The sequence below is a fragment of the Aulonocara sp. 'chitande type north' Nkhata Bay genome, linkage group LG14, assembly GCF_057382095.1.
Source record: "Aulonocara sp. 'chitande type north' Nkhata Bay isolate Kocher_YH1m ecotype deep benthic linkage group LG14, A_spYH_male_GT1.1, whole genome shotgun sequence".
NCBI lineage: Eukaryota > Metazoa > Chordata > Actinopteri > Cichliformes > Cichlidae > Aulonocara > Aulonocara sp. 'chitande type north' Nkhata Bay.
Genome location: NC_141357.1, coordinates 34,626,957 through 34,644,311, shown reverse-complemented (window position 1 = coordinate 34,644,311; position 17,355 = coordinate 34,626,957). Strand labels below are relative to the sequence as shown.

General features: G+C 40.3%; 1 protein-coding gene across 2 annotated transcripts; it reads right to left on the bottom strand.

Annotated features, from left to right (window-relative positions):
- Window positions 1–4,573: 4,573 nt before the first annotated feature.
- Window positions 4,574–15,147, bottom strand: tgfb1a (transforming growth factor, beta 1a). Of its 2 annotated transcripts, none has more exons than XM_086262277.1 (7): window positions 14,800–15,147; window positions 13,140–13,845; window positions 7,580–7,864; window positions 7,214–7,445; window positions 6,658–6,808; window positions 5,843–5,953; window positions 4,574–5,743 (listed from the first exon to the last, which is right to left on the bottom strand). In XM_086262277.1, exons 2-7 carry the CDS (start codon window positions 13,462–13,464, stop codon window positions 5,696–5,698), a joined length of 1,152 nt encoding a protein of 383 aa, XP_086118403.1. In that variant the 5' UTR covers window positions 13,465–13,845; window positions 14,800–15,147; the 3' UTR covers window positions 4,574–5,695. The 2 variants fall into 2 exon arrangements, with proteins under 2 accessions (XP_086118403.1, XP_086118404.1); XM_086262278.1 differs by having other exon boundaries at window positions 13,140–13,558.
- Window positions 15,148–17,355: the final 2,208 nt, after the last annotated feature.

Sequence of the window (17,355 nt, the reverse complement as noted above, 5' to 3'; positions counted from 1 at the left end):
GTAATAGTGTGTGAATGAACTTTTACGCCCAAGGTATGGGTCACAGCCTTGGTTCGGCCAAGCTTACTATGGGGTCTGTAAAGAGATTATGCCTTGTACGCTTTCCCAGCATGCCTCTATTCCACTGGATTCTGAAGCCGCATGGCTGCATCTGCCTAAAATCATTAACTTTTTACTTTACACAGGTGTGTTTTCATAATGACTGTTTTGCCAACTAAAAGGTGGTCATAAGGCAAAATGGTTAAAAAAAAAAACTCCAAAAGAAGTACTGGAACTGGGACAAGTGTTTTTATTTAAAAACTATATCAGGACAGTTGAGCTATTCAGTGAATGAACTAAACTAGTGGTTCATGGGAAAAGTGTCATTCAGAGTGGAAAATCCCCTGAAAATAGTGGCCAAAACATTGCTTTGCTTTCAATCAACCTTTTGTCCAACAACAGCAGGCAGCTGTTTACCAAAATAAAAAGATTGCAGTATTTATGCCGCTAGACTAGTAAGTCAAACGTCTTGCAAAAGCTAGATTTTTATACAGCAGATGGTGGTGAACAATACAGAGCTAGCAGAAGACTGAGTGTTAGACCTAAATTATTGTTAGAAATAAACATTTAGACTATATCAAGGCCATCTGGTCAACAGCTTGTTTGAGAATTATTCTTTTCCCAAGCAACCAAAACAACAACAACAACAACAACAACAACAACTGATATACAATTAAAATTACTGCTGTGTTCGGACTTTACAAGCCAGCCCAATACAGCAGGATATCTAGATCTAGATTAGAAGCGTTTAGTTTTTATAGAGCCCAGAATGATGTTTGGAGTTTTTCAATTATAAAGTCATTGAGCAACAGATGCTATTGCAATAAATGCTTGATAGTGATTCACCAGGGGAATTAAGGTTCCCTCAAACACCACCCCTCACCAATTCGTCTTCCCCATTGCCGTCACCATCACCCACTGGGGTATGTTCTTCAGTTGGGATTGTATGATTAAACTGCTATTTAGAGACTGCCTCTCCTCTGGGTGTAGATCCTGCTCGGACATTGTTGTTTTTTCAGAGCCATGAGCCAGGTCCTCTCCTCTGTTTATTACCCAGGGACATGGTAGCTGTTTATAGCGGCATATCTGTCCCTGTGTGTCCAGGGACACACACACACACACACAGAGGGAGAGAGAGAGAGGAGGAAGGAAGGAAACGGAGGGGCGGTGCCACGAGAAGGAGCCAGTCCAGAGATGTAATTGGTACCTTTCCTTTTTTAGAAAACATTTCTTACTTACAGAGGTCCAGCAAATGAGTCAGGGCCCAGCGTGCTTTATAACCACACTCACTGTCATATGGTTTATCATACTTTCCCTTTGTGGGCTTCACTTTGAAGAGGCTTTTTTTTTGTTTTTCCTCAGTCTTTGATCCTTAGAATTTTAAGCTATGACGCTAGCTACTGGTTATTTACATGACAAAGGAGCACAGCGGCCATCTGGTGAAGTGGAAATTAACTACTCTCTTTTAAAAATGTTTGTTCTACCCTAGTTTCTTTTTAGCTTGTAGGGAAAAAAAGCTAGAAAGAAAAACGTGTGTGGTATTTTATTCTGTCTCTGTCCCTCATTTAGTCACTCATCTTTTTTCATCCCCTATCACTTGCTTTGTGTCGTGCAGGTGATAACACAAAACTTTCAGGGAATCTTCAAAGAGCTGGCAGCGGCTAACAAAAAGATCAGAGAGAAAAGGAGAGAAAAGAGGAGGCGAAGCGAGCGATATGGGCGGCTGACTGTGATAAACATCTACTGCAGGTGTGAAGGAAAAAGATGGCAATAAAAGCCTGACAGGTGGAGAAGGAAATCGCTGTCAGCTCATGTCTAACATGTTCCAGTAAACTTGTCAATATTCTGTTGATCTGTACACCCAGGTATTCTGGGGACTTATAAATCAAAGTTTAATTTATATGTATCAGAAACATTTTATTTAATAAAAATACAGGTAGAGCAGTAACATATATATCTACACTAAAGTTATTTCAAATCTTGCCTGTACAGCGAAGCAAAAAATAAGTTAGGCATAAAAGTAAGTTAAACATGTACAAAATTAAAGTCAGTACTGTGGTAAATTTGTTCAGCCTGACCCCTTATATCAGTAAGTATGGTAACATAATTACCCTGTTATTTTAAGAGAGAAATCTCGAATTTAATTAGACTTGTGTAAAACTGATGCGAAAATAAAACCAAAATCTTAAACTGCAAAACTGCGTCTTTAAACAGAAAGGCATGTTTGTTGATGTTTGTGTATTTGTGTGTGTTTGCACACAGATTCAGCACCTGGAGCAACAATGGATTTGCACAGCTGTGTGTTTGCAAGGCAGAGCTGAGCTGCAGCAGGACATCAGCGTCTGTTATTAAGGTCGCAGTCAGCTCCGTCTGAGTTCACAGGAATTATACCAGGTCGCTTTCCTGCTCCACTTTTAATGAGCAGTTGTGCTGGAAGACTGGTGGACGTATAATCGCACATTTCATGGATGTTGTAATAAGACGCGAACCCAAAATAACATTTCAAGACCAGCGGCATGACGAATGAGCTCACATTTAGCATGACTGCATTATGAACCTAGATAAGTAGCATACAGGTAGAATGCTTCGAAAGTCATCACATCAACAGATGTAAAAGGGTTAAACACTGCACTTGGATGTAATTAAAGGACCAGTTGTGTCAAAATTGATGAATAGCAACAACAGAACAATTTTCTTGTTACTCATGCAGTTGTATAAACTCAACACATGGACTTAGCTGTAAAAGAACACCTGCTTGACCTTCAAAAGCTGCCGCCATCTGTCTTAAATCTTCTCTGTTGGGTTGAATTGTGTTCAGTTCAATCCTTTATTTTTCTTCGGGTGGGCCGTATTCTGCGATGTGCTTCATTTTTAGCAGGAGGTGTCAGCAGTTTAATTCAGTCCCATGAAAAGCCAGAGGGCTTGAGAGGAAGCAGCTGCTGAGAAATGAACATCACTTGGAGGAACAAGGCTACTTAAGTTTTACTTCCCCCATAGGGCTGTTCCATTAGCACCACAGATAGATTTATGAGTCTCTTGACATTCTTACTCTTTGTTTCATCTTTAGGAGGGAAAGTGAAAAAAGCAAAATTCAAGTTCAAGCACCTTTAGTGTCTAATGTTAATGATCTTGTCTCCTGCATCAGATCTTGGGTTTTCCTTGTTTAGGTTGGGCAATGATCCTGTTTTCTTGGTGAAAAAAAAGCCCCATTAACATTCCAATTACATTTCCCCTGTCACGATAACACGGTACACATTGTACTTTGGCAAGATTATGACCTGGCAACAGATCACTCAGAATCATTTTGAGAGGTGAGACTGAAGAGGATTCAATTATTTTGATGATGTTTCATTATACTTTGTTTAGCTGCCTTTCCAAACAGGCGCTTTGTGTGTTCTTTCATTGGGGGAAAATTGCTGTGCTTTCTGGGTAACATGACCAGCCTTGGAACAAGATAGCACTGATCACTGTCACTTTGTTAACAGCACAAGCATCCCCCACACGAGTCACTAGCACAAAGCTTATGTAAGGCATTTGATGTTGGTGTGCTTGAGCTGTGTCTGTGTGTCAGTGGGTTCAGTGTTTTCATATGCATGTGCACAGTATGTGTGTTTAATTTTCCATGTAGTCACTGCCCTTAAGTCTGGGACTTACCAACGGGTCTGGACCTGCTCTCCTCATTCCCAATTCAGCCTCATGGGCTGACAATAATCCCTTGAGTACAGAGTGAGAGGGGTGGGGTTGGGACGGTGGGGGTGTGGTGTACAGAGATAGCATAAAAACTGGAAAGGCATCCATCCCTTCAGGTTAAGACAGTGCAACTAAAGAACCTGTACATCCGAGCATTCTTTGCCACTGGTGAAGCCAAATAGGACTTGTTGCTGCTGTTCTTCAGTCATCCCATAATTGCCCTGCAGTTGGCCTGAAATAGTCCACATGGTGCCATAAGCCAAGCTTTTCCATCGGCCGATCTGTTCCCCGACACTGGAAAGTCATTGTACAAGTACACAAGTACAAGTAGTGTTTTAAAAAAACTGATTGTGAAAGACATCAAGAAAGAGAAGTAGTCACACGCTGAAGTGTAGAAGGAAAAGGAGGTGCAAGGGGTGGGGTCCCAGTCTGTCAAGTACGGCAACGGCCCTGAACTTCAAATCACTCTTAGTTTCAAATTGAAGTCACAGTTTTATCTCAACTAGCGTTACATTTTCATCTTATTTTTTTTACCTGACATGACTGTACTCTAAAAATGTTTTAGTTACAGTTTTTTGAGGAAAACCACGTCTAACAACACGACTCTTTTGAACTGTTTTTGTGATGACAAAGACAAGATGATGAAATTCACGTCTACATCACTTTAGGTGTGTTTCAGTTTATGCTTTCGTCAAGTCGGCTTACAGTTAAAACAGACGCATACATGCACTGACAAGTGCAACGCAAACCCGCACACGCACACACCTAATCAAGGCAACTCTCTGCCAAGTGGAAACATCTCCTGTGGTTTATTTTGCTCATAAAATCTTCCACCATCACAACATAATTTAACATGTTTATTTCTTTTTTTTTTTGTTTGAATATTTACAAATAGACATTATAAAAGCAGGTGCACCAGAAAAACATAGAAAGCTGAAATCATGTGTTGGTTTTATTCCTAATGCGAGTCATAGAAGCCAGACCAGTTCATGAGTTTGAAAGAAAAAACATCCTTGTGAAACTTCCTGAAATTAAAATAATTTACCATGATTTTAAAACAAAATAAAATAAAACAATAAGTATTAATAGCCTTACTCATATCAGCACTACCACCATGTGTCCATTAATAGAGAACATGTATGGCGGTAAGTCCCCAGAGGGATTAAAAGCATGATGTCATCACTCTCAGCTGATAGTGCCTCTGGCTTTGAAAAACCAGTGGGGTTAAAGGACAATCTGACATTCAGTTATGAACATTATGAACAGAAACATACTGATAAAATGCATATTAGAAGTCACGTGGGTTGAAAAAAGAAAATAAAACTAATGGACGGTTCTTGTAAAATGAAAGTCCAGCCTTTCAGTCAAAAGGGATTTTCCCCAGGTTGGACTCTCCCTGTGTCTTTTTCTGTCCTTTATGATGTAGCCATGCAAAAACACCTACAGCCTTATCTTTGAGGAAAACCCCAACATCCCTGGTTTTCCACCTGTAATTCAGCACCTTTCACCAGGACGATGATGTGGTCATCTGAAATGTCCCACGTTTTCATCCCTGAATATGGATATTCTTCCATGAACGTTCATTATTGTCCTCGTGCTTTTTTGTCCAAATTTTATTGTCTCACACACTTCTTTTATGTACATTATTATTCTTTAGACACCTGTCAGTGCAACAAATAAATTAATTCATTTCAAGACCGACAATTTTACTACTGCAAGGTAAATGTACGTATAAAAACTATAATCGTTAATATGTAGAAGAAGAAAAAAGAGGTCCATGGCTTAATGTGCATCAAATGTGACAACTGAGGGATTGTTGGAGAAAAGCTTTAAAATATTTTGTTCCCCATGTCCACATTATCTCAAATTCTCTGTCACTTGCTCTTATCTGTAGTCTCCAACACAACATCTTCTTTCCCTCTGTGTTTTGAGAAGAGGAGGCAGAGCTGTGTGCCATACTATATTTTTAGCTACACTTGCAAGACTTCACGATCATATTGGACAGCTGCTCCACCTGCAAGTAGAAAATAACAGTGATGTGATCAATTATATATTGTTTTCACATAAAATGTTCTGCAAACATTTGACCTGAAAGTGACTGCAGTATAGATACCTTGTGTTGCCTCCCCACATAGTAGATGATTGGCAGTGGCTCTAGTGTCTGTGGAGCACAGCAGGGCTGGGCAGAAGCTCCGGGGTTATGATGTTTGTACAGTGCCAGAATCTGTAGGCAAGATTTATGAGAATTTACTCACCAAGACAACATGGTCCGAAGCAAATGTAATACATAAGCACAACATTTCTAAGAATTTTCAGTGTGATTTTAGAAAAATCTTAATACAAACTACAATACTTTACTTTTTAAAGACATTTTTGCACAAGTTTTTGAAAGACCCAGAGTTTCCTCAATGAGTGGAAAGTGTTAAAAGTATTAAGGGCCATAAAAAGGATATTTAGCTTTTTAAAAGAGTAAAAACAACCAGAGACAAAGTTTTTGTCATCATTTCAGCCCTAACCTAATCAGGTTTGGCACAAACAAAGCTCCTGCTCCTTTACTGACGAGGGGGCAACGCATGAGGTAGCTCTGTGTATACTGATTTTTGGCGGATTTTTCACACTACATCCCCTTCCTGCAACCTGCAAGGGATTTGTGTTTTTGTTTTTCTCATAAAACCATTGGTTTTCCTTCTGAGTGGGATTTGTGTCTACCAGAATTTTATATAACCGGTTAAATTCAGATAGTCCTAGTGCCGTAGTGCTTAGAGCTAAAATAATACAAGTAGTCTTTGCATTTTGGTTTATTTAAATCATCAAGAATTATTATGGCAACATATAAATACAACATTGCCATTAACATTTTTTCCAGACTTTAAGAAATTGCCTCCTGGGATTTGGGAGAAATAACACTCATGAAAATGCACACAGTACCTGAGAATATTTGTTTTCTGCATCCCAGATATAGGTGCAGGACCCCATGCAGTAGTTGGCATAGTAACCCGTTGGCTTATGGATCCACTTCCATCCTAGATCTTTCCTGAAGTCAATGTACAGTTTCTTCAAACAGCAGTTGTGTGATTGGCTGCAAAAGAGAAAACAGTGTGAAGATGAGATGGTGCAAAGAGCATTGAAATCAAGTCAGTTTTAAAGCTGTAGGAGGATAACTGTTATGTTGGGAGACAACATTACACTCAATTTAACCCTATGGCTGGGCCTTGGAGGTATACTCCATCTTGTGTATATGTGTGGGGGTAAATGAGAGGCACACTGTAATCTGTCTAAGATTATAAAACATTTTAAAGCTACAGTCCATTTATTATACAGCCACTAAAACGACCACAGAATTACAGCATGGATAAACAGGGATAGTTGATGTTTGTTGTTTCAGTGGTCTGTATTTTGAAGCTGCTCGTGGTTTAGTAGGTTACTATTGCAGCTTTAAAGCAGAAATGGAGTGGAATAAATCATTAAGTTCAGAATTGCTTACGTGCTGCAGCTGTCCGTCGTGTCAGTGGAACGTTTTGTGCGTAAACTCTTAGAGTGGTTGGTTTTAGGGATGGACATGGTAAAGATGTAGGGTAGCTGCTGGTTCAGCTTCTCTAATTCTTTAGTGTCTCCCCTCTTGCTCGTAGTCCCAGAGATGATAAAACTTAAAGTACCATCGTCATGCGGCATGCCGCATTCACAGTACCGCCGAAGTTCAAACTTCTGTTCATTCTCTAGTAACAGAAATAAATCATGGAGGAGGGAAATATTACCTAGAAATTATATGATATCACACATGGGCTGAACTAAATAAATGGAAAGATTGACAAATACATGATGATGAAGTAAAAATAAATGCTTATCTCACCATTCCCTTGGAGCCAGGTCCGCAGAGGTTCAGTGACATCAAAGGACAGCCATTTGTCCTTCAGCATGTTTGTGACAAAGCGAGACGCATGGTAACGAGTCGAGGTCCCCTGGCTATAGTATAGCTCCACTCTCTCCTCAGACAAAATCATGGGCTCCTTGATGAGCATCCGTAGCTCTGCTCTGGTGAGTAGCAGATTGCCCCCGACGTTACTCCGTATCTGAGCGATGTTGAAGCTCATTGAGATGACCGTGGGCTTGTAGTTGGTGTTTGAGTTGTTTTTTTCTGTATGATGTAAGAAGAGGAAATTATGTTTTGATATTTTGACAAACAACCCATCTAAGTGCATTTAATGTTTAATGGGCAGATGTACATCTCATGTATATCTTGTGGTACAATATTTCAAAAGAACTTCATCCATCACGAAGGGAACCAACTTTCATGGTAGATGTACTTTAAACTGTCTTTTATTAAAAGCTAGTTGTAATGTGTTTTTAGTCTTTTAGGAGTTATTATTATATTTAAAAACGTAAAGAAAGCTAATGTGGAACAGTTTAAATGTTGGACCAGGACCAAATGTCAGTCAGCACAACATAGAACTTCCAAGAAATCTTTTCTTTGACTGTCTCAATAACTCCGTATCAAACTTGCTTTAAACATGGCATTTGTATTGCTGCAGACCCAAGTGGGTGCAGTGTTAAACTTGATGTTGTTCAGATGAGGGGTTCTCTGTGCTTTGTTCTCTGCTAACAGTCTTTCTCCTACAGTTACTGCTGCTCCACTCTGTATTTAGGGGGAGGGGCACATATGTACAAAAGAGGCATGTTTCTTTGGCTAACTTTGCCAACCCTTTGACCTCTCCGTTGAACCATTCCAACTAGGCCAAGTTTACCCTAACATGAATTTAATTATAACTTTAAGCATAAAGCCAGGAATGAACCCTCAAAGTGCCTTTTTGTAGAATGTGATAAAATAAGAATAAGCCACAATGTTACTAAATGTCATCACGCCTAGTTTAAAACTAAAAAGGCTCTCACAAAATACCTTTTTTCAATTTTCAATTTAACTTTATATGATGATTATTGTCTGTGGTTTCCTGTGACAGACAACTTCTTGGTACTTAAATGTGCAGTTCTCAAGAAAGCTGCAACCCACAATCTGCCTGTCTACCACATTTAAACGTATGCAATCATTCAAACACGTTCGAACCTTATAGCTGATCTCTTTTTAATACAGTAATGTTATGATGGTTTATGACCTACTTTAAAAGGCACTGCACTAGTATATTTAAATGCTTAGATGTGAGCTAGTCCCAAAAAACCTTCACTCTACACCTCTGCTGTTTCTCTGCTCTCCCTCATTTTGCCATTTTCCTCTGAATTCATTAACATTAGGCAAAGGCAACAAGTTTTGGCATTAAAACATTCTATTTGTGTTTAGGATTTACTAATTTTTCATTACACGTTTTGGTTATTTTTAATCATGAATCTTTACTTGTTTTTTTTTTGTGAGACCACTCCTAGAGCTTATTTGGTAAGTCATCCTATCGTTACTTTATTTGGTAAATGGTATTTAATGTAAATGGTCTTTAGTGTAATATCTGTAAACACAAAGAAAAGAACTATGATTTTTAAAGGGATGACTGGGCATTGTAAGGTTAGAATTAATGGACATATGGCTCAAAAACATCAGGACTCTCGAATTAGCGGGTTCAGATTTTTCAAATCAAGCCAAGTTAATTACAACTTTTAACTTCTAAACTGTTAACAACACTGATATTTAGTAAACATTACAACACTTAGATGTATATCAATGTTTTTTATGAATAAAGTAAATGAAAGGCTTCTTTCATAAGTGCTTGTCAGGATTACACATTAATCAGATAAAATGGCTGAGCTCAGTGTTACTCAATAATCATAACTGCAGCCAAGTGTTCATCTCTTCCAGCTGTTGCTAAAGTTGACCAACATGAATATTTTGTTCTTTTACAGTTTTGCTGCCCATATGCGCAACTTTAATCATAGCATGAAGATGCCTAGAGGGCTTGATAAAAAACAGAGACAAGCTACTGGAGGCTTTAACACCATAAATGTATGAGTGTTACGATCGAAAAGATTACGTCGAACAGTGACATGCAAAGATAAGCACAGGAAGGCAGAAGATCAAGAGTGAAACACTATAGAAAGCGAGTGAGAGGCTCAGAGAGGGGCAATGTAACTGTTAAACACAATGGTAAGGAAACAGCACAGGGAAGAATGCACTCTTGAATATAACTCACAGTTGTGAGGGGTGAGAGGGTGTGAGTGGGGGTGTGGAGAAATTGGAGATGTGTATCAATGGAGCGCAAGTACTGGCCGGGACCCAAACCCTCTACTCTGTCTCAGCCTGCCAAAGCAAGGGTTCTCTGCTCTCAAGTCCGGGAATTACTCTCTGATAGGAATTGCAACCCAGCCTTGCATACTTGTGCTACATATTCAGCCCAGGCTGTACCAGGATACTCCATGTCACGGCTGCTTGTATATCATCTACCATCTGCATTGTGGCTGAGGTAGTGTTTCACCCCTTGCAGTGAGGCCGAACTGAAACCAAAAAGAACTGATGTGGAGTGTAACGGGAAATGAGATGACAGTTTACTGGTACCACCCAGAGCAGTCAAATATTTGGTTTGAAGCATATGAATGGAAACACAGACGGTCACAACAACGTACAGTATGTCAAGTGGAATTGGTGTGCCAGGCAAACGCATGCACGGAAAGTCAGAGTCTCCATTTAGTTTGAGAAAAGTGAGATAAATGTGTTAAGGGTTAGAGAAGTGTTTGCAAAACAGGAAATTAAGTCACTTCCCCTAAGAAGCATATTGGCTGCTGCACCATAATTACGTTGACGCTTTATCTTCACTTCTACTTTCCAATTAACAGAGTTTGCATTGTCTCTGTGATCAAAATTAATCATTTAGAGTAGAAAGTGTAAGAAATGAGCTCCATGCTCAGCTAAAAAAATCTCTCTCTCTGCTAGACGGGGTAGAGATAGCATCCTAGCCTGCATATAAATGTGGGTGTGGGGGGATTTGTGTGTTGAATCAAGGCCTATCCACAGGTAAGCCGGGGACAGCTGTTGTGACAGGTTGAGTAACAGCTCTATAATTACCAGTAGGAGGAACCAGATTCCAGCAACTGACTAAATATTGGCCTTCTTCCCTCTCAGCTCCACCTTCTCACAGCCCCCTCATCAATGTCTTGTTTCCCCACTTCACCCTATTTCACACTTGACTTTGGTCCCTTGTTGCTACTCCTTTCTACAATACAGCTTTAAGTTCATTTACTTGTAACTACAATAATTACTTCAGAGAAGTGAACCACTTTCATCCCAGAATAGCACAAAGTGGCTAGCTTCCAAATGAGAAAAGCGTTCCCTCGTGTAAATTGGACCAAAACTCCTTTTAATAGGAGGATAACTTGTGTGGGCTTCAAGGGAGATATATGAGTGCTAAACAGCAAAAGGAATTTAGCTTAATCTACCACACAATTACCACAATGAAGACTAAACCTATTATGTTCTAAATGCTCTGCACACAAATATGTTTCCCCCGTAGAATGATTTTGAGAGTCAGGAAAGTGTCTGCTGCCCAATAAGATTTAAATGTAGAAAAGAATTGTTAATGGAAATAAAAATATTTTTCCCCCTGTATTCTATTTCTGTTGTTTCGTTCAAACAACGTATTACAGAAAAGCAGAAGCTGGATAAAATCCTTGCGTGTGTGTATGTGTGGCTTTTTTTAAATTCACAATTGCAAAGCAGTACTTGATGGCCTTAACATTTATCCTCATACATTTGTCATTCTCCTTTTTCAGTGTGCAGAGGTTGACTCAACAGTGGCTCCATAGTGTAATGGTTTACACATTCCCCTAGCAAGCGAACCTCCCAGGATTGAAACAGCAAAATCCCTAGCTTGATCCCAGGAGGAGACAAATCCCTTGTGTCTCCTCCCAGAAAGTCATCCGACATAAAAACCTGCCAAATCAAATACGTGGTGCTACATGCTGTTGTGACCCCTCGTGAGTAAGGGGGCAGCTACTTTCAGCTGTTCCCTTATTAGCTGATTCAAAACAAGGCAGCGGATAGATAAGGCAGTGGATGGGTGTTCTGTGGCATTCCAGAGCTATAGGAAACACATGCTCCCCATGGGCACCGCTTGCACCGGACCGGACCTGAGTCATTCAAGATCTCAGTGGCCATCAGCCTGTCTTCCTTCCTGTCAAGCTGCCCTGTCACAAACACACTGCAAACACATTGATATAATAAGCTCAGGAAACCCGCAGATAGAGGAGTGCAAAGGAAAGAAGTGAGAGAGAGAGAGAGCGTGCAATATGGATAATCATGGTTCAAGGGACACACTGAAACTAGTCAGTGACAAAGAGAAGCAAAAGTGATGGAGAACAAGTGACAGGTTAAGCAAGGGAGAACTCAATGCTCAAGTTACAGGAAAACCCCAATCCCTGAGGGTCAAAGTCAGAGAGAAAGAAAAAAGAGAAAATGAAAGAGAAAAAGAGCAAGCATGGGTGAAGGAGTTCATTTCATGTCTCTTCCTATTGCTTTTCTACTTTTCATCCTGTTCTTTGGTTGTTACCTAAGCAGAACAAAATTGTGCTCTTCATTTTGAAGGTTGCTTTGTTCTCTCTTTGGTCTACACACTCCTGAGCATGGTCCATCCACTAAAGTGTGCTGTTTGAAGTGGTGGATAAAAGGGGGATAGTGTGGATGGCTGCCTGATAGGGTGATGAGTATAGACATGCAGAGAACAATGGAGCATAGAAGCAAAACTAGAAAATATGTTTATCGTAATAGTTTGGGAATCATTAGGCAATTACAGCCAGAAACCATTTGGCTGAACAAACATCATATGCAGCCTTGCCAGACAAAGAGCAGTAATAAAGCAGTAAAAATGCCATAGATATCATGTAAGCAACACAGCATCAGACCAGATGCTGCACAGAGTTCTGCTAACTTGTAATGCCTGTGATCTCTGAACCCCTGAAACTGCCTCAGGATCTTTGGTGGAGATCATAAGGGTTACACGTGTTGAGGGAATTTATGGTCAAGATTGGAACTGACACCAGCCATAAGGCATACGGTGAATGCTTGGGAGTGCAGCTTGAAACTTCTGGACAGCACTGTGTGCACTATATTTAATATTAGTGTTGATCAACCAGACAAAGAGCAGTAAGGACTGTACAGGGGGACTGTAAACAATGCTATTGTTGTGTTTCTGCTAGTAATAACAACATTATTACCGCAGTATTGCCGTAGTGGAGGGATTAACAGCAGCACTTCATGTGACATCTGGACAATAACTATTTTTTCAGAGTGGAAAGTGTCAGTGCAATGCTAGTGTTCACCTTGAATTATGTCTCAGCTTGTAAATGTAGTAGCATAAATAACAGTCATTACTTGACATTCAACTATAGTTAAGCCATCAGGAATTGCCCCCTTTCTTAATATTCAATCAGGATTCACAGATTCAAGATTTATATATTGCTGCTAAGGGTAATTTTATACTCACCTTTCATGATGAACCTGTTAACCACCTTGGCAAAGTATTCCTCCTCCTTTTGTTCTGTGGGGATGTTTTCCTCTTCCAGAACCTGCTGCTCCTTCAGAATCTCACTGGTGCTGTTGTAGAGTGATAGCAAGTTGGCAGGGATCTCTTCCTTCTCCCCAGCCTCTTCTGGCGCCTTTTGCAAACGCAGTTTGGTGAGGATCTGGCTCCTAATGGCCTCGATGCGTTTTTTCTTCACCATCTCCAAGTCCACAGTGTTACATGTAGACAGATTGTGTACACTGCCCACCATGTACACTACCATCAATATCAAGAACCACAATTTCATGTTGACAGCCTGTCTGTGCAGTCACTTGTGTTCTTTGGTTCTTAGTAAAAGCTCCTCCAACTTCCCTTTCAATGCCTTCGTCCAACCGGGGATCCTTTGGGAACAGTGAATCACTCAGTGGAGAGGTGTCACTGACGCAAAGTGTTTACACACGACAAAACAATTACAGCAGTGTGGAGAGTCCTGAAAATTCACCACCACGGCTGTCACTGCTGCTGTAAAAAGTACCTAACACATCTGTCTTATTTGCATAGAAACAGGTGGAAAGAATCCCAGTGAGCAGACAGACATCCAGTGACGACCCAGCCTCTGACTCAGCCAAACAGGTAACCCAGTTACGTCCCACAGGATGAAGCAAGTCCAGAACAGAGCTGTCAAATGCTAAAAGAGCCCATGCACACAGTCAGTGCCCTTTTGTAAGTTTCTACAACACCTCTAGGTCCAAAACAAACTACTACCCATCAAGGATTCAGCAGATTTGTTTCTGTGCTCACAGACCAATGTTTGACTGATATGTTTTCAAACCTCCAAATCCAAGATTATATTATGTTATTATATAAACTGAATCCTGTCTATTTTAGAGCTAGCATATCATCCTCCACATGTCACCACAGTCTTTCTTACAGAGGCAACCTAAGTGAATGTGAAAAGAGTAGTATGGCACTCAGCAAAATGAAGACAGGTGTTTACAGAGCCCAAGTTACTTGTTATCTAAGACTAAGACGTTTAAATTGGCACAATTTCTTATTAGTGCTAATGACAAATATTTCCCCTGTAATGTTCTGTAATAAAGAGAAAATATTAATAATAGTCTCTGCTTAAAAAGTTTGAAAATGATCTTCCTATTTTTTTTAGGTTTGGTGAGATGACCTCAACCTTTACAGTCCAGATAAAACTCTCAGGCGCTTTTAGTCAGTCCGGAGCTAATCAAATATCAATGGTTAAAAGAAAGAAATTGTTCTCAAAGAAGTTACTTTCATCAACTTATTCAATACCAGTCACAAACCTGCACATGCCCCTATAGAAAAACATTTCACAAACATGTACTGCTCTTGGCTCTAACTACCTCTTTTTACTAGTAACAACATGTGATCTGTGTACAGCTGCACTACACCAGAAATTGCTTTCAACGCCTCTGTCTCATGCCTACTTCACAGACAGAGCAGCTGTCTCTCTATCCCTCTCCTCTCTCTCAAACATGATAATACGATAGTGTATGCTCTCTGGGTTCCACTTGTGAGATTAAATGTCTCAAGCGCGTTTGCTATCAGAAGATTAAAATGTCAGTCTCAATGAAACAGTGTCCTCCGGTAACAGATTTTAAGTTTGACACACCTTCTTTAAATGGTGATGTACCATCCAGACACAGCGGCAGTAACAACAGCAGTAGCCGTCCCTCTTAACTTATGCTGTTTTGGGAACTGGATTTTAGTCTCGTCTCTCTTCTATCTTCCCTCTGTCCATCCAGCAGTATCGCCTCGTTATTTTCCTCTACAGTTTCTTCACACCTTCTTCCTTCGAGGCTCCACCGACAAGACTCCCTATTCGCACCTCTGTTTAACTCGGAGTCTCTGCTCGTACTCTTTCTCTCTCCTCCTGCTTGTCAGAGCTTGCTGGTGACAAAGTGATTTGTGGGAGCTCTGCGCTTAGATAACTTCTTTTGCCTTGCTCTGCCTCTTTCTCTCCCCCCCTCTAGCTCTTCTCTTTCTCTTGTTCCTGTTACTCTATTAGAGCGAGCAGCTCTCCGCCCAGGAAATGAGGGTAACGGCCGCAGTGTAAAACATCTGCTGTTTAACAGAGCTGACTTCTGTCCACATCAGGAAGCCAGGAACTGAACATGCTTAATAACTGACTTTAGAAGCATTACCTCTGTCACACTGCGATGTCTGCAACCAAGGCAGTGATGATATGTCAATAAAGTCTTATACAAATTTTTCACCGAATGCCCACCACATTTACCTGGTGGATAAAAAGGTGTAAGCCAAACCATGTCAAAGAACTGAGCCACTTGAGACAAGCTGGTTTAAAAATAGAAAAGTGAATTTCAAAGCATTGGGAGCCAACAGGGCAGGGCTGTGTGGTGCACTGTTCTGCGTCTGGGTGCTTTTTAGAGGTTAGATTGTATATTTTCAAAAGAAGGGCTAGACTAAAACAAACTTAGATTATTTCAATCTTTTTGTCTCATTCTGATGAATGATTCAACAGAGAAGTAAAGATAGCAAACTATCGTTGCACAGTGGAGACTCTTGGAATTTTTTAAGGTTTAGCCAAATGTGCTCATGAATAAGCTGTTCATTACAAACTGAGAATAAATAGTGACATTCAGCATTGGGGAAAGTCAGGGCAAAATCCCCTTGTATTTCAGCAGTACTATAACAACAGTTGTCAGTTAAACAAGGAACCTAAAGGCTGTTTAAGTGTCAGCTTTTCCATGGCTCTGATTACCATTAATGATAAGATAGTGAGAAAAAAACAAAAAAGGGTGATCAAATGTCAGCAGTCATTACTGTAAACCAGTCAGCCACAACATCAACAGCATCTTATTTAGTGTTGTTAAATCCTCCATACACTATCTGGGCATGGAGACAGGACCTCTGGGGCTGTCCGCCGATGCCTGGCACAAGTAGGGTCTTTGGGTCCATTGGGCCTTCACGGACTGGGCTTGTTCTATGGAATCCTGCGGTTGCTCAGTCTGACTGGGAGTATGGAAAACAAAGCCAAAGCCTGTGGATCTTGGCTGTGTTGTTGATCCATTTCTGAGCAGGTTTTTGCAGTGTGGCAGTGTGTTGTCCTGCTGGGGGAGGCCCCTGCCATCATGGAGTCCCTATGACATTGGGGGATCTACATTGGAATTTAGGTAGGTGGTATATGTCAAAGTAAAAGCCATATGAATCCTAGGTCCCAAGGTTTCCCAGCACTGTAAACAGATTATGCTTTTACTGTTACCTGTGTGTCTGTTTTTAATGTTGTTGCTGATCTATGTCGTTTGTGTTGTGACACCTAAACTTTGATTGGCATACACTGCCATCTGGTGGGCAAATATGGTATAATGGTTATAGAACTGACTTTCTTATCGATAGTAAGTTTGGTGGTATGGATATTTGGTGTGGATATTTCAAATTATTTCCCCTACAAAAATATCCATTACAAATGTATACTGCTGTTTTAACAACAGGAAAACAAGATAGACAAGAGTAACGATTGAAAATTACAAGAGGAAAAAATCTTACACACAGCCTTAAGAAGCAGACCTAATAAACACGCAAATCCAGAAGAAGTGCGATTGAAGACAAACGAGACAGACTGTTTTATAATGGCTAAAAAAGACCTTTTATGTCGTCATGCTTTTAACTGGATGTGTATTCTGTAATACAATTAAGAGTGTCACAGTGGATAGAGTATTTTGGGAAACCCCTGAACAGAAGTTGTGTGAAAGTTTGCTGTAGCAAGAAATCTCAGTTACATAAGTGCTTAAGAAGATGGCATCCATCTCTTACTGACACTGCACAGCCATCCTGTCTGACCAGTCTGCCATGGGGCATTTCATACCTGTCACCACATAGCCCGCATGGCAGTAGCTCAAGGTGTCTGTGTGTCTCTGAGCACAAGAGTGCAACTTGGACTGCTTTCCCATCATTCACATTGAAGAGCTAAATGATTCTCTGTGTTATTCAGCTAAAGATCCCACACAGCTGTGGTAAACACTGAAGTCTCTGAAAGAAGTGAGGTAAAAGATTCACAGTCAACAGAGAGAACAGATAGTATATGAATCATATCACCACATCAGATGTTGTAAGGTCTTACAAAGGTCTTTCCAACTGATGACAATATTGAGAACTGGCATGAAGTTTGCTCTGGGATTTGGTTTGGATAACAGCTTTTACTCTCAAA

What these genes read in the sequence shown, in the direction of transcription:
- tgfb1a (XM_086262277.1), bottom strand. Translation starts at nt 13,464, where the DNA reads ATGAAATTGTGGTTCTTGATATTGATGGTAGTGTACATGGTGGGCAGT. An exon ending in GACCTGGCTCCAAGGGAATG is followed by an intron (nt 7,446 to 7,579) that starts GTGAGATAAGCA and finishes TTCTGTTACTAG; the next exon opens with AGAATGAACAGAAGTTTGAA. An exon ending in ATGTGGGGAGGCAACACAAG is followed by an intron (nt 5,744 to 5,842) that starts GTATCTATACTG and finishes TTCTACTTGCAG; the next exon opens with GTGGAGCAGCTGTCCAATAT.